This window comes from Drosophila kikkawai, chromosome 2L (assembly GCF_030179895.1).
Source record: "Drosophila kikkawai strain 14028-0561.14 chromosome 2L, DkikHiC1v2, whole genome shotgun sequence".
Classification (NCBI taxonomy): Eukaryota; Metazoa; Arthropoda; class Insecta; order Diptera; family Drosophilidae; genus Drosophila; species Drosophila kikkawai.
In genome coordinates this window covers 18262025-18287629 of record NC_091728.1, presented here as the reverse complement: position 1 = coordinate 18287629, position 25605 = coordinate 18262025, and the positions used below count along the sequence as shown (strand labels likewise).

General features: G+C 41.7%; 3 protein-coding genes across 10 annotated transcripts; 2 read left to right on the top strand and 1 right to left on the bottom strand.

Annotated features, from left to right (window-relative positions):
* Positions 1 to 645: 645 nt before the first annotated feature.
* ChLD3 (Chitin and LDLR binding deacetylase 3) lies at positions 646 to 13362 on the top strand. 4 transcript variants are annotated; one of them, XM_070288247.1, is made up of 5 exons: positions 842 to 964; positions 11413 to 11571; positions 11625 to 12178; positions 12235 to 12757; positions 12815 to 13362. In XM_070288247.1, exons 2-5 carry the CDS (start codon positions 11518 to 11520, stop codon positions 13091 to 13093), a joined length of 1410 nt encoding a protein of 469 aa, XP_070144348.1. In that variant the 5' UTR covers positions 842 to 964; positions 11413 to 11517; the 3' UTR covers positions 13094 to 13362. The 4 variants fall into 4 exon arrangements, with proteins under 4 accessions (XP_041631533.1, XP_070144348.1, XP_070144346.1 ...); XM_041775599.2 differs by having other exon boundaries at positions 646 to 964; positions 11413 to 12178; XM_070288245.1 differs by lacking the exon at positions 842 to 964 and adding an exon at positions 10998 to 11316 and having other exon boundaries at positions 11391 to 12178.
* Positions 13138 to 13691, bottom strand: LSm7 (U6 snRNA-associated Sm-like protein LSm7). Its single transcript, XM_017170239.2, has 2 exons — positions 13609 to 13691; positions 13138 to 13549 (listed from the first exon to the last, which is right to left on the bottom strand). The coding sequence occupies exons 1-2, from the start codon at positions 13621 to 13623 to the stop codon at positions 13232 to 13234; spliced, it is 333 nt and encodes a 110-aa protein (XP_017025728.1). The 5' UTR covers positions 13624 to 13691; the 3' UTR covers positions 13138 to 13231.
* A 151-nt stretch (positions 13692 to 13842) lies between these two features.
* On the top strand, positions 13843 to 25025 carry BuGZ (Bub3 interacting GLEBS and Zinc finger domain protein). 5 transcript variants are annotated; one of them, XM_017170240.3, is made up of 7 exons: positions 13843 to 14106; positions 14297 to 14604; positions 14668 to 14935; positions 15144 to 15561; positions 16659 to 17024; positions 19934 to 20066; positions 20160 to 25025. In XM_017170240.3, the coding sequence occupies exons 1-7, from the start codon at positions 14066 to 14068 to the stop codon at positions 20294 to 20296; spliced, it is 1671 nt and encodes a 556-aa protein (XP_017025729.2). In that variant the 5' UTR covers positions 13843 to 14065; the 3' UTR covers positions 20297 to 25025. The 5 variants fall into 5 exon arrangements, with proteins under 5 accessions (XP_017025729.2, XP_070144351.1, XP_070144353.1 ...); XM_070288250.1 differs by lacking the exons at positions 19934 to 20066; positions 20160 to 25025 and adding an exon at positions 17836 to 18078 and having other exon boundaries at positions 13847 to 14106; XM_070288252.1 differs by lacking the exons at positions 19934 to 20066; positions 20160 to 25025 and adding an exon at positions 18143 to 18181 and having other exon boundaries at positions 13848 to 14106.
* Positions 25026 to 25605: the final 580 nt, after the last annotated feature.

Genomic DNA, 25605 nt, shown 5'->3' with positions numbered 1-25605 from the left:
ACTTTGCAAGGAAATTCGCTTTTATTTCTTAATTATCCTAGTCTGTTGAAATGTCCTGCTGTTGGAAGATCTCTATTGAGTTTAGACTTTGAAAACATGCACTTCCACCTGAAACAGTTTCGAAAAACTCTCGAAAATGAGGGTCGTGAGACGGCGTTGCCAAATATATCAGACATTCCACAAAAAATGAGTGGCAACGCTCTTGAATGTACCGTTGACTTTTAAAATGAAATTTAAATACGTTAATTAAACGGATGTTCTAGAAGACTTTATCTAAAAAGTCAGAACTACAAATTATTATTGTTGTTTAAATATTTATTTCTTTAAATCTAAATATATTCGTATTCTAAGCTCTAATAACATATTTTTTTAAATTAAATATGTATCAGTCGAATAATCAATTTTTGTATTATTTTAATAGCAATTTCTGTAGCAAACTTGTTCCACTAATCCTACTATTTTCAAACAATAAATTGTTTAAAACCTTTAATTAAAAACTAACTACCGCCGTCTTGCGCTCTTTTCATAACTATTGCACCCACTGCGAAAAGCTTTCTCTTGGCCTGCTCTTGGAAGAGAAATGCCCAAATATATAATGCCTCTGCTGCATCTCACCAGACCTCAGTCACAATTCGACTTTGGCTCTGTGCGGTTGCGGTAACGGTGTTCCGATCGCGTATTTTCCGACGCTCAGACTTACTTAGTTTTCCCATAAGGCACACAAAAAAATATATAAACGGTGTGTGGAACAGATACAAATATTGGACGCACGTAAACTGGAAATCAGGCAGAAAAATGCTCTGCCCGGGGGAAAATGCTAATGCAAATGGCCAAACTGGTTTCACAGTCAAGGTCGGCGTTTCCGCCCAGCGACGACCGTTATCAGTGCAAAAATCCGTGCTCGGCGTGTCCATCCTAATGATGGTTATTATTATGTCGTCTTCGCTGGATGCCAGGCTCATTGGTAATTTCTCCACTTTTGTTTGTCACCGAACCGAATACGAACACCGGGCAACTGGGCACAGCTGGCTCTTTTGATTGGGTTGTAACAAACACACTCACCGAGCGTTGTCCACCTCAACACGCTCTGTCTACTTTTTCTGCTCGGCAGGCTCAGGGAAAATGGGCGTGGGTTTTGTGTTGACATGAACAATGGTGCTACATAACTAATATTGTAGACAGAGATACTCTAGCTGGGGATATGGTAAATAATATGAATCAGACGAAGGAAGTGTACCTATTGAAGATGAGGCTCCGATGTTATTGGCCTCAATCTAAACCCTCCCAACCTGTGAAGTCCATTCAGGCTCCACCCTTATACAACCAATGCTCTACATCCCCTTAGGTGCCCAACAAGATATCAAATTAGTTCATTTTCAAAGTCATATAATTGCAGGCTGAGATAATATTGAAAGACATTTTCCTAAATCTAATCCTTAAGCCTAAGTTTACGTTATTTACGTTACGAGACCTCTTATTGAGTCAGTTTGTTTTAGATCCAATGAAAGGAAATAAAATTTAAGATAAGAAAGAACGCTTTTTCCTTTTTTACTTTACATTAAATAGATTAACTTATTAATATTCTTTTGAATCAATTAATTAATTAAGATGTGCAAACTATTTCAGAAGTCTTGGCGAAATTATAAGGATGGGTTCAGTTTTATTTTGTTGTTTTGCGGCTAGGCCGTACTCACGCTTTCTCCATCGACGTCAGCAGGCCTGATGACTGGTGATGTGTAGCTGTATGTGTTTTAAGTTATTTGAGGGACAAAACGATATTATAATTGCCAAATCTCCCAAAAAAAATTGCTAAATTACGACCGAAAAGGTTTATAAGTACGAATTCTTAAATCAAAAGCTCCTATATGCAAAATTAATTATATTTTAGACACTATCATTCATGTTTATCCGCTCCTGGAGCAGAGTGTGGGCCGGATCAGCCACCAGCTCTCAATACGGATATGTAATGCTACTTCCGTCGTTCGCGCTGATGAAGATGACACGCACTATGTGCGACAGGGATGGCCGCAATCCCTTGCGTGAGGCGTGAGCGGAACGAGACCAGCCCGCCAAGGTGTGGATGCGGCAGAGCGCACGCGATGTGGCAAAGATGCACGGCGATGTGGCAAAGAACGATGTGGCCACGAAAAAGACACACGGCGATCCAATAGGTGCGCCGAAGAAAAGCACGGTGATCCAATATGTGCACCGTGTGAGGGAACGGCGATCCAATATGCGCGCCGTGTGAGGGAACGGTGACACGTTAGCGAGGCGGTAAAGAAAATCCAAATCGAGGATCACCGCAATCGGCACGTGTATGGCCGCCGAAATGGGAAGCGCAGCCCCACGCTGTGCGTGCGAATGCTCCGATGACACGTGGCGTTGATCCCGCTGAGAAGCCACAGACAATGCCAACGATGAATGCCACAAATGACTGCCACCTCACGTGGTGGGCAATTGCTGGCAAAAACAATGCCGGTCGCTTGGACGACTCTGCCGATACGGCTGACGCTGTTTTGAAAAGGCAAAATTAGCACTCCGGCGATCGATTATTCACACAAGCTTACCAATATACGTTAGAGCACTAAATTTACTTAATATGGGTATGATTCGCTTTAACAAATACTGTCGGATCGACACGATGCTTGCGGATTTAGGATCGACAAAAATTAATCCGAACTCGGGGACGCCTTGTGAGAAAGAGAACGGAAGTGAGGGGATCCAATGTGACCGTGGCTTGCAAAAATCCTGTTCGCGAATTTTTGTGGTCTTTTTTAGGTCCTATCGCATATTAGCGATTTGGCAGGATCGTAACTTTAACAGCCCGGTTGTTTGAAAAATGTGGGCGATAAAACTTATCGAGTTGCCACACTGGCTCGATTCCCACAACCACAGCTTTGATTTTTAGTCCCTGTGATTAACAATAAAAGCTGAAAAAGGAATCAAGAGCAATCACCAGATATCCTTGGCATGAAATCTACCCAGTTCCTTTCCGTTCATGTCCTCTAAGAGGTAAATTGACTGTCCAATTCTTGCCTTCACTCGGGCCTTGATACCTACAGGAGCGAGTTTCGCATTAAAATCCTTTGCTGCGTTGCTAAGTACAAAATTCCTTTTGACTACTTCTTGGCCAACCTCAAAAGAACGGGGTCTTGTTCGAAGATTGTAAGACTTTTGGTTTGCCTCGTAAGCCTTATTCAAATGTTTGCCGATGTTAGAACGAATCCTTTGGAATTCGTCAGTTTTTGTCAGGCTTACTTCGCCTTCTGCAAGAAGGTTTAGTTTACGCAGCAGTTTGTAGTCATGACCGTGGGATATCATGTGTTGACCAAAAACAACATGATAAGGCGATAAACCGATGGATTGGTGAATCGAGTTACGAAGAGAGCAGTTGATGCTACTGAGAAATGTGTCCCATTCGCGTTGGTCGGTGCGAATATATGCTCTTAAAGCAGCATTGATTGAACGGTTGACTCTCTCAGCACTGTTGGATTGTGGAGCATAGGCACCAGTAAACATATGACGAACGCCATATTTCGAAAGGAAGTCAGAGAAATCACGGCTTTTAAATTGAGTTCCGTTATCACTGACGACTGTTTCGGGTACACCAAAGCATGAAAATATTTCATCGCGCAATATATTGATGACCACTTTAGCCGTAAACTTTTTCACTGCTTTTAGAAAGGTGAATTTGGAAAAGTGATCAAGAATAATCAATATTCCAATATTGCCGGAATTGGAGCGCGGAAATGGCCCTATAAAATCGAGATAAAGTCTTTGGAATATCCTTTCACTTTGCACTTGTGCTCCCATTGGTGGTTTTAAAGAATGGGTAGGATATTTTGTGGTCTGGCATGTTTCGCAATTTCGAATGTAATCACGAACGTTGATAACCATGTTTGGCCAATAGAAACGTCGTCTGATACGCTCTAGGCATTTGGCCATTCCACAATGAGCAGATGTTGGTTGGTCGTGAGCCGAACTAATTACACTTTGACGCAACGACTCAGGAACGAAAAGTTTCCAGCAATCGTCTGGTGAAACGTCATAAGAATTGGGGAACGTTGCACGATGATAGATGAACTCATCTATGACTTTGAAATCCGGTGATTTCAGAGATTTGAATTTGTCTCTGAGAGCGGAGTACTCTTCCGATTGAAAAGCGCTTGATGATAGGTCAATTTCGGGATAAATTTCAAGGTCTATTGCAGAGATGTCAATCTCTTCGAACGATCGAGTCAAAGCATCTGCCACCACATTTTCGGTTCCTTTGCGATGTTCGATTTGGAAAGAAAAACCCTGTAGCTTGATAGCCCATCTTGCCAATCTACCGCTTAGATCCGATTGGTTCATTAGCCATCGAAGACTTGAGTGATCGGTTACTACCTTAAAGCTATGACCGTCAATGTACATTCTGAACTTTTTAATTGCTAACACTACAGCCATGCATTCGAGTTCCGTAACTGTATAGTTACGCTGGGCTTTGTTTAGCTTTTTGGACATGAACGCTATGGGACGCTCACAACCGGAATCGTCGCATTGAGCTAGAACTGCACCCACTCCATGTAGTGAAGCATCACACTGCAAAATGAATGGTTTGTCGTAATTGGGATGAACAAGGCAAGGAGCAGAGCATAACTTAGCCTTGATGTTTTCGAAAGCTTCTTGGGCATTATCGTTCCAACTTAGTGTTTTGCCACGTAGTTGTTCCGTCAGATGGAAAATGACTGTGGAATAGTTGGATATGAACCGCTGGTACCAACCAGTCATACCAAGAAATCTTCGGAGCTGTTTTTGGGTCTTCGGAACCGGAAATTCGCTCACGGCTGCGATTTTGTTTGGATTTATTTGAAGAGTACCTTCACCCACCAGGTAACCAAGGTAGTCTACAGTTTTCAGGCAGAATTGACTTTTCTGAACGTTTATTGTTAATCCAGCCTTACGCAATTGGGTAGCTACTTCGGATAAATGCAGAAGATGTTCTTCGAAGTTGTTTGACAAAACAAGCAGGTCATCGAGGTAGACTAACACATGCGATTTTAATTGATAGGGAATAACCAAGTCCATTAATCGGCACATGGTTTGTGGAGCGTTTGACAATCCAAAAGGCATCCTCTTGAATTGATATAGCGGACGATTCGGAACGGTAAAAGCAGTTTTGGCACGAGATTCTTGATCTAAACAGATCTGCCAAAAGGCATCTTTGAGGTCAATTTTGGATATGCAGTGTACGGGTGGAAGTCGACTCAGCAATCCATCCATTATAGGGATGGGGTATGCGTCCTTCACCGTGACTGCATTCAATTTCCTTGCATCGAGACAAAATCGTACCTTGCCCGGCTTGATGTGCAAGATAACTGGAGAAGACCAAGGCGATGAAGGAGCCTCTTCGATGACATCCATTTTAATCATGCGGTCGATTTCTTCACATAAAAGTTTTTCTTTAGCTGGTGAAAGTGGATAGAATCGTTGCTTTATTGCCTTTGCATTGGATGTGTCGATATTGTGCTCTAACAACCTAGTTAATCCTAAGCCCTCGTTCTCGAATGATGGAAAAAAGTCTATTACTTTCTGCAATTTTGATTTTTGTAAATCGGACAATCTCACATTATTCGAGTGTTCTTCCGGTTCACAGTTAATTTCGTTGATCGCAACTGTTTGCTTGATCGAAATGCCAAAATTTTGCCAAAAATCCATTCCGCATATAACTTCATGCTTTATCGAAGGTACTATCAGGAATTCAAAGTTGTCACTAATTGAGTTATAAGTCAGGGGAATGTGTATCGTGCCTGCAACATATTGCGATTGCCCATCAGCGGTTCTCACTACCGATTTAAATTTATTAAACGGCTTAGCTGAAATTATTTGTTTTGCTAGCTCACCACCTATAACGCTTTTGTTGGCGCCACTGTCCAAGAGAGCTAAATACGGTTGACCAAATATTTCTATGTTTGTAAAAGGCCGAATATCGCTTTTGTTTTGTGCGATTGAGGAAATCATAAAACGATTTAATGATCGCTTACGAGTCCAAAATTTACGAATTCGCCGTGAAGATCGCTGTTTGCGACGATAAACAGGATTAGCTTGCAAAATTTGGGATCTACGCTTTGCGTACTCCTGTACCCGCAAATGGTAAGGGGTAAAAGGTTTGGTTTCTGATATGTCTGGTTGAAAGGTAGGCAAAATGGAATGAACATCATTTGCCACAAAATCTGGTTCTGTTGGTATTTTCGAAGCTAGCGGCGGACATCCGTTTTCTTCGCGTAACGAATGTCCTTCTTGGGGTTTTCCGAAACCGAATTACATTTTGCACAGTTGGGCTTATACACCTCCGGTGTTCCACAACCATAACAAAAAATACGACGAGGTTTAATGCAATTGTGGTAACTGTGGCCTGTTTCCTCACAGTTCCAGCACTTAATTTTCTCAGCCGTCTTAACTACACAAATTTCATCCTCGACCTCACGTTCTTCCTCCGACTGAGATTCTGAATCTTCTTCCTGCAGAATTGCGTTAACGAAACGCTTGCTTGGGTTCGAACGTTGAATGGGCTTCATTCGGGTGTTAAGAAAGAATTCTTCGTGCCTGTGACACTCCTTTCGCAATGTTGCTAAGTTTGGGGTGTCAATGTGCAATAATTCGTGCTTGATCTCCGGTCTGAGATTATGACGAACTTCTACCGCAATTTCACTGTCCTGCATTGGTTCACGAAGGGAATCTGCGATGGAAAGCATTGCATCCAAAAAGTCATCAAAATTTTCCGTGTTACCCTGTTTGCGTCTACGCATGGCACATTTAATCTCACGATCAGATCTCTGATCTTGATATCTTTCCTTTAAACGCCTGCAAAGCAAGTTCCAATTCATGTTATCTGCCGATCTATGAACGCGCCAGTAAAAGGCTAATGCAGGGCCTGCGAACAGTAAGTTAGCAAAATGGGAGAGAAGTTCAAAGTTGCCGTTCAGGCATTGTGAAGTGAGGCAATTGACACGGTAAATAAAATCTTCTATAGCAATGTCGTTAGCTGAACCACTAAATTTAATACGCCAATTGGATATAATATTCGAAATTCTGTCTGGTCGATCCAGAGAGAGATCACTTCGATCACTGCGAAAATCTGGTGAATTCCTAGCCTGTTGAATGTTGTTTCGATCTGAGTTGGCATCGGAACCGTCTCGACTGAAATCTCGCTGCGGCTCACCTTGTCCATTATTGGCAAATGTGGACCTATTCAATTGTGTGAACGCCAAAGTTATTTGTTCTGTAACTGACTGCAGCATGTTAGCTTGGAAGGTCTGCATTGACTTCTGAATCAATTTTTCCACGTGATCTTCCGTTACCACCCTCGAGTCTGAGTTACCCTCGCTACGAATTTCCTGCAGTGAATTTTGCTCAGAACCACCGTTTTGCTTTGCCGCATTTCGCGACGCTGAACGTGTCTGTACCTTGTGTCCCTGAGATCTACTAAGAGGAGCCGAATGAGGTCCTACCTCGGGTTGAGAGAAAGTTTGGCCACACCTGGGGCATTTGTCGTTGTTCTTGCTATAATTGTCAAGGCAAAGCTTGTGGAAAGAATGCTTGCAACGGGCTTCAAGTAAATCCAGATTACACACTGGTCCGTTGCAGATGATGCAATTTGCAGACTCATCAGTCTGAAGATCTACTAAATTTTCATTGCTGTGTGTCAACATTTTTGACGCTTTTCGAAATATAAAACAAAAAAACGAAATGAGATACGGTAAGATAAGATAAGATACGATATAACGAAAACAAACTGGTCGTTCGAGATGAATACGATATACGATAAATGAGAAATGCAGTTTAGGTCTTACCCTGGGTAGTATAGCAATTGGTTGTGTCATTCAATAGGTACAAATGTTGTAAACGGAATGTAAATAAAGGGTAGTAAAATAAATATCAATTTATTTTGTCTTACCAATTAGAAGAGTAACTAGCCGAATCTATCCAGCCAGATAAAATCTCGATCCTAACTGATAAGAAGGTAGTGTTTGAATATTGAAATCCTGGTATAGAACCGACTTTGAATCAGAACTATAATTCCAAGGAATCAATTACTCAAATTGGAATGTTCTTTTAACTATAATGTTCGATTATTACCGAACTGATAGAAAAAAAACAGTTAAAAGTATTACATTTCCTCCGGTATGGCTCCGAACCTATCCAGATGCCATCAATTCCAGGACAGAATTTGAAATACTAAACGGAAACTAGAAGTGGATGGTTTGAATATTAACGGGAAGCTCGGCTGTCAAACGACAGGTGCCTAATCAGGCATCGGGCTGGCCTTAACGTTTGGGCGCCAATTAATTATGTAACAAACACACTCACCGAGCGTTGTCCACCTCAACACGCTCTGTCTACTTTTTCTGCTCGGCAGGCTCAGGGAAAATGGGCGTGGGTTTTGTGTTGACATGAACAATGGTGCTACATAACTAATATTGTAGACAGAGATACTCTAGCTGGGGATATGGTAAATAATATGAATCAGACGAAGGAAGTGTACCTATTGAAGATGAGGCTCCGATGTTATTGGCCTCAATCTAAACCCTCCCAACCTGTGAAGTCCATTCAGGCTCCACCCTTATACAACCAATGCTCTACATCCCCTTAGGTGCCCAACAAGATATCAAATTAGTTCATTTTCAAAGTCATATAATTGCAGGCTGAGATAATATTGAAAGACATTTTCCTAAATCTAATCCTTAAGCCTAAGTTTACGTTATTTACGTTACGAGACCTCTTATTGAGTCAGTTTGTTTTAGATCCAATGAAAGGAAATAAAATTTAAGATAAGAAAGAACGCTTTTTCCTTTTTTACTTTACATTAAATAGATTAACTTATTAATATTCTTTTGAATCAATTAATTAATTAAGATGTGCAAACTATTTCAGAAGTCTTGGCGAAATTATAAGGATGGGTTCAGTTTTATTTTGTTGTTTTGCGGCTAGGCCGTACTCACGCTTTCTCCATCGACGTCAGCAGGCCTGATGACTGGTGATGTGTAGCTGTATGTGTTTTAAGTTATTTGAGGGACAAAACGATATTATAATTGCCAAATCTCCCAAAAAAAATTGCTAAATTACGACCGAAAAGGTTTATAAGTACGAATTCTTAAATCAAAAGCTCCTATATGCAAAATTAATTATATTTTAGACACTATCATTCATGTTTATCCGCTCCTGGAGCAGAGTGTGGGCCGGATCAGCCACCAGCTCTCAATACGGATATGTAATGCTACTTCCGTCGTTCGCGCTGATGAAGATGACACGCACTATGTGCGACAGGGATGGCCGCAATCCCTTGCGTGAGGCGTGAGCGGAACGAGACCAGCCCGCCAAGGTGTGGATGCGGCAGAGCGCACGCGATGTGGCAAAGATGCACGGCGATGTGGCAAAGAACGATGTGGCCACGAAAAAGACACACGGCGATCCAATAGGTGCGCCGAAGAAAAGCACGGTGATCCAATATGTGCACCGTGTGAGGGAACGGCGATCCAATATGCGCGCCGTGTGAGGGAACGGTGACACGTTAGCGAGGCGGTAAAGAAAATCCAAATCGAGGATCACCGCAATCGGCACGTGTATGGCCGCCGAAATGGGAAGCGCAGCCCCACGCTGTGCGTGCGAATGCTCCGATGACACGTGGCGTTGATCCCGCTGAGAAGCCACAGACAATGCCAACGATGAATGCCACAAATGACTGCCACCTCACGTGGTGGGCAATTGCTGGCAAAAACAATGCCGGTCGCTTGGACGACTCTGCCGATACGGCTGACGCTGTTTTGAAAAGGCAAAATTAGCACTCCGGCGATCGATTATTCACACAAGCTTACCAATATACGTTAGAGCACTAAATTTACTTAATATGGGTATGATTCGCTTTAACAAATACTGTCGGATCGACACGATGCTTGCGGATTTAGGATCGACAAAAATTAATCCGAACTCGGGGACGCCTTGTGAGAAAGAGAACGGAAGTGAGGGGATCCAATGTGACCGTGGCTTGCAAAAATCCTGTTCGCGAATTTTTGTGGTCTTTTTTAGGTCCTATCGCATATTAGCGATTTGGCAGGATCGTAACTTTAACAGCCCGGTTGTTTGAAAAATGTGGGCGATAAAACTTATCGAGTTGCCACACTGGCTCGATTCCCACAGGGTGCGTGTCTTGCTTTTATTTTGGCGCATGCGCGCGCATTGGGTGTGAAAGTTGTCGATCTGTTATATAACAACTAAAACGGGGGAGCCAGGTCCAAGCCAAGTCGGGTTGTGTGTGTGTGTGTGCATTGAACCCAACCCCGGCGTGACAGTTGCTGAAATTTTCCTGACCCGCCGCCTTGGCCCCAACAGCAGTGGCTGCTGGCTCTCAAGATGATAAATTTACTTTCTAAATGCTGCAACTCCTCGATAGACACAGATACAGATCAAGATACATACAGGCATACACAGGCAGTCGGACTCTATCTCTGTTATAGCCATATCTCGAGATCGCATCTTGCATTTGGCCAACAACACACGCGTCGCTTGCCCAACAACCGCCAGCCAGAGTTACGATCTGGTGCGGCACGGCACGGATCGGCTACGGGCCATTGCTGCCGATCTATGATGCAAACGCACTCAATTTATCCGCCGCAATGTGGCACACATGGCTGGGGGCGTCCATTAAGGTGGGCGGAGCAAGGGGAGGATTCGGCAAATTGGCGATGAATTAAAGTCTAGAAGGATTTTAACTATTCAACTTTATAATGACAATAATTTGTGTTATAGGGTTTTGTATATTATGTTTTTGATTAGTCAATAATTTGTGGCATAAATTATATGTTTTACAAAATAATAGGCAATGACCCTGGCAGCTAGTACTATAAGTTTATAAGTCTTATTTTCTTAAATATTTCTGACATCATATAAAAATAAATTCAAAGGCAGTTAACTGTTCAAAAACGATATTCAACTATGGATTTTAGTAACCTTTCGTGACTAACCTTAGGCCAATTCATCAGACGATGTTGAGATAAAATATAAAGACAGTCTCAGATTAAATTTGGTTGTTATTAAAAGGTCACCAAGCACTTATAAGTTATATAAATTGAGTATATTTCCTTGAAAGGTTATTATTCCGGTACATTCCGACGACTCTTTAATTCAAGTCAAGTGGTAGACGTGGGCTTTGCTTTTTCGCTCACTCCCCTGTCTTACAGCTGCCTTCAATTCGAATGCGTGATTGGTATCCAGCTAAAAAAAATGGAAGGAAAAAAAATATTGCAGCAACCGGCAGTCGATGGCTAATTTTGGGTTGACGTGAGCAGTTTCTTTTTTGGGTCAACGCATTAATTAGTCTCCTTGTTAATTACACACGGCTCTCTCACACCCAGTTTATGTGTGCCTGCTTTGCAGACAATGATGGAATAATCAGCAGCGGCAACAACTACACCAACGCCCGCCACCGGCGCTCCACCTCCGGAGCTGCTGCAGCCCCTGCAGCGGCGAGTTGCATGCAAGATGCACGCTTCTACCGGAATCCGAATCGGCCGGTTCACAAGATCTGGACGAACAGTGAGTGCGCCAAGTATTTCCTTTGCCTAGACGGCGAGGTCTTTGAATTTAAGTGCTCCGAGGGCCTGCTGTTCGATGTTGTGCGTCAGATCTGTGACTTCAAGGCGAATGTGGACAACTGTGATGTGAGTGCTGAGACGCCGGCGCCCAAGCCGCTCTTGGAGATGGCCGACTGTGCGGATGAGTACCAGCTAGGATGTGCGGATGGCACTTGTCTGCCGCAGGAGTATTTCTGCGATGGATCCGTGGACTGTCCCGACGGCTCCGATGAGGGCTGGTGTGATGTAGAGCACGATCCGAATGCAGCCGGTGCGTGTGATCCCAGGAACTGCCAGCTGCCAAACTGCTTCTGCTCAAAAGACGGCACCCAGATACCTGGGAATCTGCCGTCGCAAAATGTTCCACAGATGATAGTGCTCACCTTCGATGATGCCATTAACCACGACAATTGGGAGTTATTCTCCAAGGTTCTGTTCACCCAGAATCGGAGAAATCCGAACGGCTGTCCCATTAAAGGCACATTCTATGTCTCGCATCCATTTACCAACTATCAGTATGTGCAGAAGCTGTGGAACGACGGCCATGAGATCGCAGTCCACTCAGTGACGTAAGTTCGGGACCTCAGTTAATAGCATATTGATTCCCTACATTCCCTACCTTTAGCCATCGGGGCCCTGAGATGTGGTGGTCCAAGAATGCTACTATTGAAGACTGGTTCGATGAGATGGTGGGTCAGGCCAACATCATCAATAAGTTTGCCGCCGTTCGCATGGAGGAGATCCGAGGAATGCGCGTTCCATTCCTACGCGTCGGCTGGAACCGTCAGTTTCTGATGATGAAGGAGTTTGGATTTGTTTACGACGCCTCCATGGTGGCTCCACACTCCAATCCGCCTCTGTGGCCATACACGCTGGACTACAAGATGCCGCACAGCTGCACGGGCGTGAATCAGAACTGTCCCTCAAGGAGCTACCCGGGCATTTGGGAACTGGTGATGAACCAATTGGAGGCGGGCGAATACATGTGCGGAATGGTGGACAGCTGTCCACCGCACTTCAGTGGCGAGGATGTCTACAGAATGCTGACGCACAATTTCAAGAGGCACTACCTCAGCAACAGAGCACCGTTTGGCCTGTATTTCCATTCCACTTGGTTCAAGAAAATCGATTACCTGAATGCATTTTTGGTGAGTTTGCGAGTTATTTGAAAATGAATTGACTTAACTCTCGGTGGCTTATTTTAGAAATTCCTCGATGATTTGCAAAAGCTACCGGACGTGTACTTTGTGACCAACCAGCAGGCCATTCAGTGGATGCGACACCCCACGCCCAGCAACCAGCTGCACCAGTTCGAGCCGTGGCACTGCCAGCCCAAGGACCTGGATCCCCACGAGCGGGTCTGCAGTCTGCCGAATGTGTGCAAGGTGCGGAGTCGGGTGCTGCAGGAGGATCGATACTTTTACACGTGCATGGAGTGTCCGGCCCAGTATCCCTGGATTCGGAACGAGTTCGGGTTGGACTGAGGTAGTTAGATAGTAGGTTAAAGCTAAGTAATAATTTATATGCATTTGTCTCCGCTAAATATATATATTTAAACTTCCGATTACCATAAGCGTTGAATACCTAGTCTAAGCGCATATCTGTTCCTGGCAGATTCCCGTTTATTGCGTTATGAACGGATTGGCAATGCTCTCGACTCCGTCCTGTGGACATATTAGAACTAGCGCCGTGCCGCGGCATACAACCAGTCCCAGACTTCTCGTAGAGTCCTCGGTTAGCTTGTAGGGCTCGTCGGAGTCCCGCAGATACTCCACAGTGTTGTCCATCACCAAATTGAGCAGGGCATCGTATCCTTTGAGAATTCCGGATGCCTCGCGGCCGCCAGCGAACTTCACGCGGATCTGTTTCTCCAGATACTTGGAGAGGTCCAAGATGGACTCCTTGCGCCGCTTTTCCTTGCCGTCGTTGTTGCCGCCCACCTGGAAGGCGACGTACATGTTGGTGAAATGCCAAATGCCTATTATTTTACACATTTTACCTTTTTATCTGCCATTATTCTGTTTTTTGGTAAACGCCGGCTGGCTCAGAGTGACCGTGGTGGAGCGCCCTAATAAACCCACGTTCAAATTCAGTAAAATATACCGACACTTTAATCATACCAAATACCTTTGCAATATCGATAACTCCCATTTGGTATTCTAAAGCGTTTGTTATGACAGTTCCAAAATGATTTTTCAGTTTTAATAAATTATTTAATTTAAACAAATTAACAGAAAAGATAAATAAATATTTGTAGTGAAAGTTCATGCAAAGACGCCACCTGGTGGGCCAACGGCTCAGTCTTGTATTGTCGCCAGAGCTACCAACGGTCACTCTGATTGGCTCTCCATTTTGTTTTCCACGGCAAAATAATTTTTTCGCTGCATCAACTTGTTATTTTATACCACTCACCAACGTTTTTGTAAATTAAAGTGTTTTAAAAGCAACTTGGAGCCATGGGACGCAAGAAGAAGAAGGCCTCCAAACCCTGGTGCTGGTATCCTTTTCAAAAAACAAACTGCAAAACTGCGTTGTCCACGGCATGTGCGCCGCTGGCTGGGAGGGCGAGTGAAAAAATTTGTATCTACACATACACGCTCATTTATATAATGGTATTGTGGGCAGGGGCTCTGGGGCAGAGGGGTCCACAGATTGGCATTTTCCTTAACTCCCAGCGAAAAATCTAGGTACTGCAACCGCGAGTTCGACGACGAGAAGATCCTGGTGCAGCACCAGAAGGCCAAGCACTTCAAGTGCCACATCTGCCACAAAAAGCTGTACACCGGCCCGGGCCTCTCGATCCACTGCATGCAGGTGCACAAGGAGACGGTCGACAAAGTGCCCAACTCGCTGCCAAATCGCTCAAACATAGAGATTGAGATCTTCGGCATGGACGGCATACCAGCGGAGGACATCAGGGATCACGAGCGCCAAAAGAACGGCGGCAAGTCGGACTCGGACGACGACGAGCCGGTGGCCAAGAAGAAAGTGGAATGTAAGCGGTCGCCGCCCCAATCGTAGTCAAGGAAATCCCAATAAATCATACCTCTGCTTGCAGATCCCATGAGCGTGCCGCCACCAATGATGATGCCGCCAAATATGATGCCACCGCACATGCTGGGTCAGTATGGTATGGGAATGATGCAACATATGCCGCCGCTTCCTCCATATCCGATGCCCATGATGCCGCACATGATGCCGCCGCGTCCTCTGTTTCCAGCGGCAATGGCCACTACTTCGGCGGCAGCTGCAGCGGCAGCGGCGCACCACCACCACCACCATGCTGCCGCTATGGCCCAACAGAAGCCAACATTTCCAGCTTACAGGTGGGGGATCGCTAGTTAGGGGAAAGCCACCTTAGAATAAGCATTTTTCAATTTATTTTAAATATGTTTAAATTGAAAATGAATTCTAATGAATGTGGCTTTTCCCGAAACTGCAGCGTGACAAAAAAGTTTACTGTAGAAATGGAATGTAATTTAATTTCAATCTGCGCCCAACTAATATCTAATTTCTTTCACTTTTTCGATAAAGTAATGCAACCATAAGTGCTCCGCCCACCACCAATCATGCTGGTGGCACATCCAGCGCACCACCAAGCGGACCACCTGATGCTCAGCAGCAACAGCGCCCGCCAATTCAACCGGCTGCTGGAGGTGGACCAGCGGCTGCTGTCACCACCAAGATCATGCATCCGCCAGAGGACCTCAGCCTGGAAGAGCTGAGAGCCAGACAGCCCAAGTACCAGGCGCGTGTGGCCGCCGCTATGGCTGCCCTCGCGAATCCACAAACGAGCCAGAGTCCCAGCAACAATGGCGGTGCCGCCTCTTCGTCGATGCCTAGTACCCCGCCGCCACCATCGTTGGCGGGGATATCGCCCACGGGCAGTAGCAGCGGTATGGCTGCCGCTAACGCGCTTGCCGTCTCCACAGCCATCTCGAAGGCCCAGGAAGTGAGTTCTTATCATAGTTATAGAAATCATAGTCAATATAAATGAGCACACCGGGACACACGACGGACGAATAACAAACGAAAGAAGGAAAAACGGACGGACTGAACGCGAACTTGTATAAAAGACAATTTCCGAAAAAAAAAGAAAATGTAACTTACTTTTATTTGACTTAATTATATTGGAAATTCGTTGGCATTTTTGCTTTCTAAGATAATTCCATTTCTAAGAGCTGGACAACTTTTTATCAATACCGATTTCTATTACCAATACGCTTATTTTTGCACATTTCGCGAAGAGAGCGAATGAGACACTGTAACTACGTTTATACGAGACAAGATCAGCGTACACAAGCGAACGGATACAAGAGACCCGAAAAAACGAAACGTAAAAGAAATACATTTTTTTAGCATATAGTGATGATGATATATGTCTGTACAATTTTTTAATTAAACAAAGAAATTAATGGCAACAAAACAAACGAAACGGCGGTTTTCAATTTAACCACTTAAGTTACTTTGATTTAAAACAGGAAACCTCAAAGAAAGTAGGCAAATTGAAGAAAGGGATGTGTGTAAGGTCTTACCCTGTCTTGTCCTTGCTTCCTGAAGTTGCAACTCAGATGCCCAACCCTTCCTTTCCCCGTGTGTATTCAAAGATTTAAAAAGCGGAAGAAGAGAGATTAAGCTATTGGCAAAACTTTAAACAAAAAAATAATATAATTAAACCCTCAACTTTTTTAGACCAGTTAAATATATTTTAAAATTTAGAGCCTTCCCAATGTTCGAAAGTAAATAAATTGCATTTTATTTTTGAGTTTTTTAATCTTTATTTGAGGGCTTGAAAAACTTAAATATTTAAAAGAAAAACTCTAAAGGCAATTAACAAGTAAATATTTCGAATTTTTTAGAGAAAGTTTATAGCAAATTTATTGTTTTTTTTTGTCATTTCCCTTAAAGTTGATTAACCTTTATTATTCCTGGAATTGTTATGTTGTGTTCCTAATTGTCCATAAAATATTGAGGGTTTCTGTGAACTTAATACACCCCTTTCACTGGCATGTGAGATAAATTGAACCGATTCCCAACGTTTACTTGCAGACCGCCGCTCTGGTGGCCGTGGTACAGGCTCAGGCTCAAGCGCAGGCGCAAGCTCACGCACAAGTGGCCCAGGCCCAGGCTCAGGCTCAAGCTCAGGCGCAGGCCCAAGCCGTGGTCCAAGCACAGGTGCAGGCTGCTCAGGTGGCCCACGCAGTGCAGCAGCATCAGCAGGCGGCGCAGCAACAACAGCAGGCAGTGCAACAGCAGGCGGCGCAGCAGCAACAGCAGGCAGTGCAACAGCAGCAGGTCAAGCAACTGGAGGAACTGAATCGGGCTGTGATGCTCCAACGCTTTCAGGCTGCACGACAGCAGCCCGGAAATCCGGGCGCTGCGGCAGCGGCTGCGGCGGCCGCAGCCGTTGGCATGGTAAGTCTCTAGTCCCGCGATTCTGCATATGCATCGCTAAACAATCAAACGAAAGAATGAACTTGACTTAACAACAAAATCGAATCCCAGTGCTGAGAATCTCAATCTCTAAAAGACCAACTTTAGAAAAGAAAACCCATCTAATGTCCCAGGGTGGTGCCCAAAAGCCAACGACAGCATTTTTGAGTGGGTCAATCAATATATGTAAATGTATAGTTTAGTTAAAAGCTTTCGCCATCATCATTGCATCACCTTTGCAGATCATGCCAATCACCTGTTAAAAAAAGGATAAATGCCGACATATTTTGGGGTCATTTTTTAAAGAATTCAAGTTTCAACTGAGTGAAACTGATCCGCAAAAGTTAACTAATAAAAGGCTAACCGCTCGCAGTATTCACACAACTAATGTTAATTTTCTACAGTTGAAATCATTTCTTCTAGTCTCAACCAAAAATATATACAAATGCGAGGTGTTCGAAAGTATATTAAACTCTGTATAGCTAAAAAATTAAAATGTGCTTTAGCTCGACTTCCCAGCTATCTTCTTTTCTTTTATGTTTTTTTATTTCCTCTTTTAATTGCTAGAAAATGTAGTCACATCTAGCATTTAAAATTTAAATACACTTTTAAACACTTTCGCTTTAAGCATTTTACTTTACGAACACTTTTTTCATAGCTGACTTGGAGACGAGTGATTTGAACTGTTCAAAATAATAGGTCTTACATCATTTCATTTTGAAATTTCTGAGAAAGTATTGAAAGCGTGTAAAAACCAAATAAAATGTGTTAAAGTTACCATTACCAATTGCAGTACAGGAACCAGAAATTCAGTGTTGATAAGCAAGAGAGTTGAAAAAGTGTTGCGCAGGGCCCCGAACAGTGTTATACAGTATGTATGTTTTTTGTACAACAACAAGTTAATCTTTTCCCACAAACTCCCAACCTAATCACTCCCCTCCCTCGAAAATCACATCCCGCAAAATGAAATGTGAAATGCAAAAAGATAAGTAAAAGCCAAAAAACTCCATTATAATATTATTTAGTCGTACTTATGCAAGTAATTATGTAGTCTAAGCAAGTACCTTCTACTACTCTCCTACCTCCTCTATCTCTCTCAGTCGCTCACATCCATGCGTATATAATCCATTTGAGAAACCCCCATTTCCCAAAAAAATTAAGTTCCTAGTACATACATACTGCCTTGCAAGTAAAACAGAATGAACGAATTCACAATTACGATAATAATTAATGAGAGAAGAGTCGTGAGTTGTGTTTAAAATATTTTGCAAGCCATGTAAGTACATTTCAATAATTTATATTACAAAAACAAAACAAAAAAAAAAAAAAGAATTACTTTGACTTTGTCGTAATGGTTGCTGCGTTGGTTGGTTTAATTGATTGATGATTGATTGGTTGATTGATTAATTCATATCCACAAAAATACACACCAATTAAGTAAGACCTACACACACCGCATTGATATGTCTATCTCTCTCTCTATATATATCTATCTCTATGACATCGATAACAACTCCCCACCCACCAAACAATAAGAAAAGCAACAGAAAAATACTATCTCTAAGTGTTCTTCAATCTGTAAATTGTATAACCAATATAAATGTTTCATTTCCTCCAAGCCATGCATTTATGTGTCCCCTTTTTTACACGGATCTCATCCGATAAAGTCTCATCCACATACTAATAATAATTCATTCGGTTTAATATGCAGTACAAATGCTTATTCAGGGTAGTGGACTATCGGTTGTTGTCATTTCCAACCTCTTTTACCTTGCCATAGCACTACTTCTAACCATAGGCTTAAGATGCGTTACGCCATACGATAAATACATTTTTCTGACTCTCAATTAATTTCTTTATTTGAAAAGCTAGCTAAAAATATTAAACACGTACAAGGAATCGGACTTTCCGCAATAGTTTCGCTAAATGCTCAAAAACGGACGCGCAAACGGACGAACGGAACTGATTAACTTTATTATCGTTTATGAGCCTGAATCGGACGCTTTGCCCGCTTGAAACCCGAAAAACTATCGTTTTCAATATCATAAACTAACGTTTTTTTCTGCTGGAAAGCAGTTCTCTTGTCTAGACTGTGTTCAAGAGCATTATATATTTAGATCTGAAATTTATCTTGCGTATGGGCGTGCATCTTAAACTTACTGTTTGTCTTAACCCAGCCGCTTTCATCCATCTTCATCTCTCACTGACCAACCTCACCTCTTAGCCATGTTTGAAACTAACTTCTAACTGAAGAATATTGGAATTTGAACTCGACCCGTGGCCTCCCTCCGGTTAGTAAATCAGTTGACTATTACTTTGTCTTAAGTGCGAATACGTTTAATTTGTTAAGATATTGTACAAGCCTTAAGCCCCTCACACCCTCCACACCATCTCGTCGTCGTCAGTTCAGTTTCCGAATTGTAAGTACTTTTCTTTTTTAAATCAACAAACTATTTATTTACAAAACAAAAAATAAAATAATATTGTTTTTGCCAATGATGACTAGAAGAGGATGAAGGAGTCTCTTCTCTCTGCTCTACTCAATATTCTATTCTATATATCTTGTCTCTGCTCTATCTATCATACATTTGTAATGCGATGCAAAGAAGTTCCTCCACCAACAACAAACCAAACACACACACACACACATACACACACCTCTTATCCATGTATTGAATAAGTTCGCAAAAAAAAAAGAAACATCTTATTAATATTCTAAATGAAAACAAAACAACAAACAAACATAATTAATAACAAATTAGCTAATTTTGTGTACAATGGCTTCAATATATAGACCAAGCGAAAAAGCCCTCAAGAGTATTAATCCTCGAAATCCATCCTTTCCATGCTCTTCTATATCTTTCTCTCCACGTCCGATCCGCCTCCTTCAGATGCCGCTACCCGCTCACATGCAGCTGATGCAGCCCATGCTGAGACCGGCAATGGCTATTGGACCACACGGAGCTCTGATCGGCGGAAATATGCTTAGAGCCGGTGGACCAGGATTCAACGGTATTCCGGCAGGTAAGTGCGGGGACAATAACATTTTTCTGATATTTTTTGAAATTATCGACTAATTCAGAATTCATAATAATAATATATCTATATTTCCTTTAGGTTTACTGCCCATGCAAATTGGATTGCCGGGTTTGCCGGGGGCTCTGCCGGCTGGCGCAATGCCGATGCCTGGAATGGGCGTTATGCTGCCGGGCCATCCGAGTATGCTGCAGGTGATGCAGCCGCGCTTCAGATGATGTCTGCCCGCAGCGCCGGCTCTGTTGCAGGCGCCAGCAGCCCAGCCGCCAACGCACCTGCAACCGCACACGCACACGCATCCGCATACGCATCCTCAGCACGCGCAGCAATCGCAGCCGTTCGTTAGGCCAGCAGCTGCTCCGCTGTTGGCCCTACCGCTGCCGCTGCTCTTCCACGAGTAAGGCAAGGCTAGGATCCAGCTTGTACATCAGCAATCAGCAAACGCACTCAGCAAGCAAGTTGTTTTCAAAAATTGTTCCAACCAAAATCAAGTTCTTTTTCAATGTATAACAGTTTTTGAGACACTCCACCCACAACACACAGTCACACACACTTCTCCGCCACACGCCCACACCCACTAATCTCCGGTTATGCTAGTAAATCAGTCGATGTCATATATACTTATTTCGTTCATAGCACTACATTCTGGCTTTTGTTTCCCACTAAAAAGAAAAACCTTTAATTTTCTTTCCTAATCCGACCCTCTCGATGTGCGTTCATAACTACACCGACCACAACAACATCTATTTAAATATGCTGTTCGTGCTCTTTGTATAACACACACACACTTTCCATCTGAAGCTAATTTGCTGTGCTGTAGATCTCTATCCTTATCTGTATCTATATATCTGTATAATCAACAGAAACTAACCGTTGACACTTAATCCTTATACAAATTGTTGTTTCTTTAACATTCTTATTCTTTTTTGTTTTTAGTTTTATTTAGCGAGCATATATTTTAACATCCACACCAAGTTGTTTAAGTATATGTATATCTCCTCCGAAAAGCAAATGAAAACCGAAAAGAAAAGAACATCTTTGAAACACATAAAAACCAAAAAACCAAAACCAAAAACCTGAACGCTCAAAGCTCTGGGTATGTTGACAATTGCCATAAGCAGCATTTTTGTGTTATCGTTCTTGTGTTGTTATTCGTGCGTAATTTTTATACATATATACTTTCGATTCTTTCTGTCCATGTGAAATGCTCTACAAAAACTAAAGTTAAGCAATGCCGACCAACACAACTTCTGTTTAGGCCCCACCATTTTGTCTAGATTAGGGATGGCAATCGCAAAGTCCGATATATAAATCTTAACGCTTCGATTAATTGAATTTTGCTTCATAAATCGATTCAAAAAAAAAAATATTTATATTTATAATTTATAATAGAGTTATTTTCACATTAAAATTAAATTTTTAAAAATTTCAATACAAGAAAAATATCTTCGATATTTTGTCGATATTTTATATCGGAGTTTTCTTTACAATAATACATACATCCCTAGTCTAGACCTTCGTTCCTTCATTCGTTCAGTTGCTTTCAGTAAGCTGACAAAAAGTAAGTCCTATCTCTCCTATGCATAGTATATACCTAACTATATACAAATATTTTATATACATACATATACATAAATATTCAACGTCTCTCTCTTTGTATCGTTTCTATATTTTTGGTGTGTAATATATATAAGTTCGGTGTGTGTCATCGCGAGCAGATCAGAGCAGGTATCTACAATCAATTTGTTTTTCTTTTTAATTATTATATATGCATATGAATACTATCCTAAGTCATTTGGTTATGGTATGGTTGGTACTAAACAACGACTCAAATAATTAAAAACAAGAAACCCAATTCCCCCCACATCGCTATATAGTGCTTAGAAATATCAGAGAAATAGCATCTTGTTAAAGAGTTCCCCACGTGTTATAGCAAGTACACTCGATACATATTTTCAGGTTATTGATATTGATGCTTTTCTGTTGCCCTTGTTAACGTAGCGTTCTTCCAATGTTCCGAGTTCTCTAGCTTCTTAGCCACAACTTCAACTTGAAATAAATATATAAACTAATACTCGTGGACTCCTCCACTCTTTATAGAGGGGCTTAGGCTTTTGTTGAACCTTTCTGAACGTTTTAGCTAGCATAAGTAGAATAGATTGGCAGTTGGAAAGTCCTAGCCCTATATCCCTTTTTTTTTGTTGTGTTTTTGACCGGAAGGAGCATGGATCAGATACCCGGGATCTTAGAATACTCTCTACCCAGTGTAGCCAAGGCTAGTTTAACTCAGCACTCAGATCCCTGGAGAGCACCACACGAAACCCCAACTAACACACTCACCCCTGTTTGAGTATACCTATATATTACACTCTTGTAACCCAACCATCTATCTATCTATATATATAGAAATACATGTATTGCTATAACTATACTGTGTAATTTATAATCACAAGCAACGACAAGTGAAAAACTACCCGGGGAGTAGCGATTGAATCTAAATATTTACAAACTCCCTCGGGCCGGTTTAGCGCAAAATTAATGTTGGACTTTTGGGTCTGGCAAATTCGCCGCACCGTCATCGGGATATCGACGGCCATATCAGAATTTCGTTTGGTCCGGTTCGATAGTCCTGCGGTGTTAGAACGGCGTGCTTCAGACGAGAGTACCTCAATGCAAGACAGAAAAACTCCCAGATTTGGTGGCATAACTCGTATATGATTCACACACTCTCCGACTAAACTCGCATCTGTACACAGTCTTTAAACTCTCATATCCGTAGAATATACCTATTATTCTCTCACTCCGGCAACTGTATTGCGTTGCGGGGACTATGTAAATATTTGATGGACGCCTTTGATTTCGTAGAGTTGCTTTTTTACTTGTTATTTATATATTGATTTTGGTGCGGAAATGCAAGTCAAATGGGAGAGGCATACTGTGAGTTTGCAAATAGGAATAATATTTTAATATGTAACATAAATTTGGAATTAGAAAAAGCTTTTGCAGACTCGAGTTTTAGCCTGCTTGAGACATTTCAAATTAAAAAGCGACATAAGATTCGATTTGATCTCGTTTTGTTTGTTTGCGCTTAGAAAGTTTTACCAGATGGCTAGATCGAGTCGAGCTGTTTCTCGTCATCAATGCCTTCCCTGGGGGAAAAACTTTTAACATTTTCTTAAGAATCTCAAATAAAATGATTGATTCTATTAAAATGTTTTGTATTTTAATTTAATTATCAATTTTTTTGCAAGCTTTTATAAGATGTATTAAAAAATGTTTACATGAAATTTGAATACAGTTACCGTTTGACTTCCATTTCCTGTGTCTGTAGTGAATTTTTTAGTATTTATTTTAGGTGGTGGTCATTGATTTAAAATTACTATATTTCATATTGTTTCAAACCGATCTTTTAGCTGTAAGATACAATGTAATGCACGCGTTTGTTTGAAAAGAGTACAATAAGAGCTACAAGTTTAGTTAACATTTCAATGGGCTTTAGGTGTTTGCGAAACAAGAAGAAAACAAAGATTTAACATTAAGTCCACCAAAATCTGTCTGTCGTTGCGCTGGGCGACGCGCGAGTAGCTGGACGAATCGCAGTCACTGTAAGCTTACTAAACCCCCGACAACCACAACCGTTCCCAGAGCGTACTGTCTGCTGGGTCCAGTCGAAAGCGTGTCACATTAATTTTGCTGAGCGAAGAGTCCCCTGCGTCCGACCTGCTCCTCCCCCTTCTATCTATATCTATAACTATATCTATACATAAGTGGTACATGTCTATCTTTGGATTATATTTTGCATGCCCTGAGTGAAGAGTATGCCTTTCCGACCACAAGTAAAAGTTTGAACCGGACGCAGGCGATGTGCCGGAGTCTAGTCAGGAAATATATGGACTGTACAGTCCAGTATATTGTAACTCTGAGGCGAGGGCACATCACAGCTATCGATTTAGCTGTTGGACTCTTCGGTCCTTGTCTTGCGACCACCACACAATCGTTATTTCCACACGCATAACCCCACTATGACTACTATAACTTCCGATATCAGACGACTCGCATAACATACGCTACGCGTCTTGTACAATCCACACAATCTGGAGGCAGTATCACCAACCACATCGACACCATATCTCAGAGCATCCGAATATGATGGAGTCGAAAGAGACATACGAGAAATCGTTTGTTTAAACATTTCGTTTAGTGTTGATTTATCTACCTTTCAATAAACACACATTATGATTACGATAATTAATAATTAATAATGCTTTGATAGTTGCAACTACTTTGTTGGGAAAGTATTTCAAGATCGAAACATTTTCAAACTAATTGCAAAAACTATAAGAATTTGATTTGCCAAAGATCTTTGAAGCTTTCGACCAAAGTTTAAGTTTTCTTTTTGTTTTTGTATTAATTAATCCTTGGATAAATATAAATATTTTACTTGTTTATATATTTGTCATAAGCTTTAAACTATTTTTGTTGCATTTACTATTAACTAAAGCTTACAAAACTCTGCAAATTGTTTTCCCTTGTCCAATTTCTGTTCGTTTAACCAATAAAATAATCACACAAAATACTTAGCTAATGCCTATAATATATTTAGTGCAAATGCATAAAATCAAAAACCAACAAATTTGCTATGTTAAATCATTTTTAATGTTGTAATGTAAATGGAAAGCAAACTCCAGGAGAAAAACAAACAAAAAACCAACTATATTTAGCATTCTTGTACGTAAAATGTTTTTTACCGAGACGCAAAATATTAAAAAAGTATACAAACATCAGATAAAATAAGCAATTGTTTAAATTCTTTTAAACTAAAAACAAAAAAATACTATTACACAAAGAAAAATGCATAATGATAATACCTCTAGTTTAATGTTTGGATTGTTCTCTATTCTTTTGAAATTAATTTATTGAAATTTTAATAAATATAAAACTGAATAAGCTGAAAGATGTTTATTTTTGGGTGGATTCGGTTTGTTTTCAGATCAAACATTGGAAGCCAGCACAGCATTTAATGCATTTTATTTATTTATCTTTCATATTTGATCACCACGTTCTTCGCAGCTGAAGTGGAAATCCCACAAAACCCTGCGATGACTCATGGGGCTATACCCCCGGCTCTTGAGTCTGTCAGTGACACAATCAGAAGCAGATTCATTCATGGATTCCACTGGGAACTTTCCAGAGGTCGCTCCCGTGGTAATGAATGGAATTTTAATTTGGAATATTGATTAAATTACATAAATATACATTGGAAATTACACCGGCAGCGGGCTTGTCTATTATCTTATAATATTTATGGGTCAGTAGGCCTCCTTCCCGATGTGGGAGTACTTTCAGGGGCTTGTCAATCGCAGGGCCACAGCTGGAGATTTTAATGGCTGGATTAATGTTCCCATTCGGCGTGGGAGCTTTGCATATTACATTATATTGTGGGTTAGTCCAGGGAGCGTGCCAAAGACTACTTTATTTCACTCTCAACGTGCTAAACCGTCTTAACGGACTGACTAATTCAAGTTCA

What these genes read in the sequence shown, in the direction of transcription:
- ChLD3 (XM_041775599.2), top strand. Translation starts at nt 796, where the DNA reads ATGCTCTGCCCGGGGGAAAATGCTAATGCAAATGGCCAAACTGGTTTC. An exon ending in ATCGCAGTCCACTCAGTGAC is followed by an intron (nt 12,179 to 12,234) that starts GTAAGTTCGGGA and finishes CCCTACCTTTAG; the next exon opens with CCATCGGGGCCCTGAGATGT. An exon ending in ATTACCTGAATGCATTTTTG is followed by an intron (nt 12,758 to 12,814) that starts GTGAGTTTGCGA and finishes GGCTTATTTTAG; the next exon opens with AAATTCCTCGATGATTTGCA.
- BuGZ (XM_017170240.3), top strand. Translation starts at nt 14,066, where the DNA reads ATGGGACGCAAGAAGAAGAAGGCCTCCAAACCCTGGTGCTG. An exon ending in CCAACATTTCCAGCTTACAG is followed by an intron (nt 14,936 to 15,143) that starts GTGGGGGATCGC and finishes TTTTCGATAAAG; the next exon opens with TAATGCAACCATAAGTGCTC. An exon ending in CCATCTCGAAGGCCCAGGAA is followed by an intron (nt 15,562 to 16,658) that starts GTGAGTTCTTAT and finishes GTTTACTTGCAG; the next exon opens with ACCGCCGCTCTGGTGGCCGT.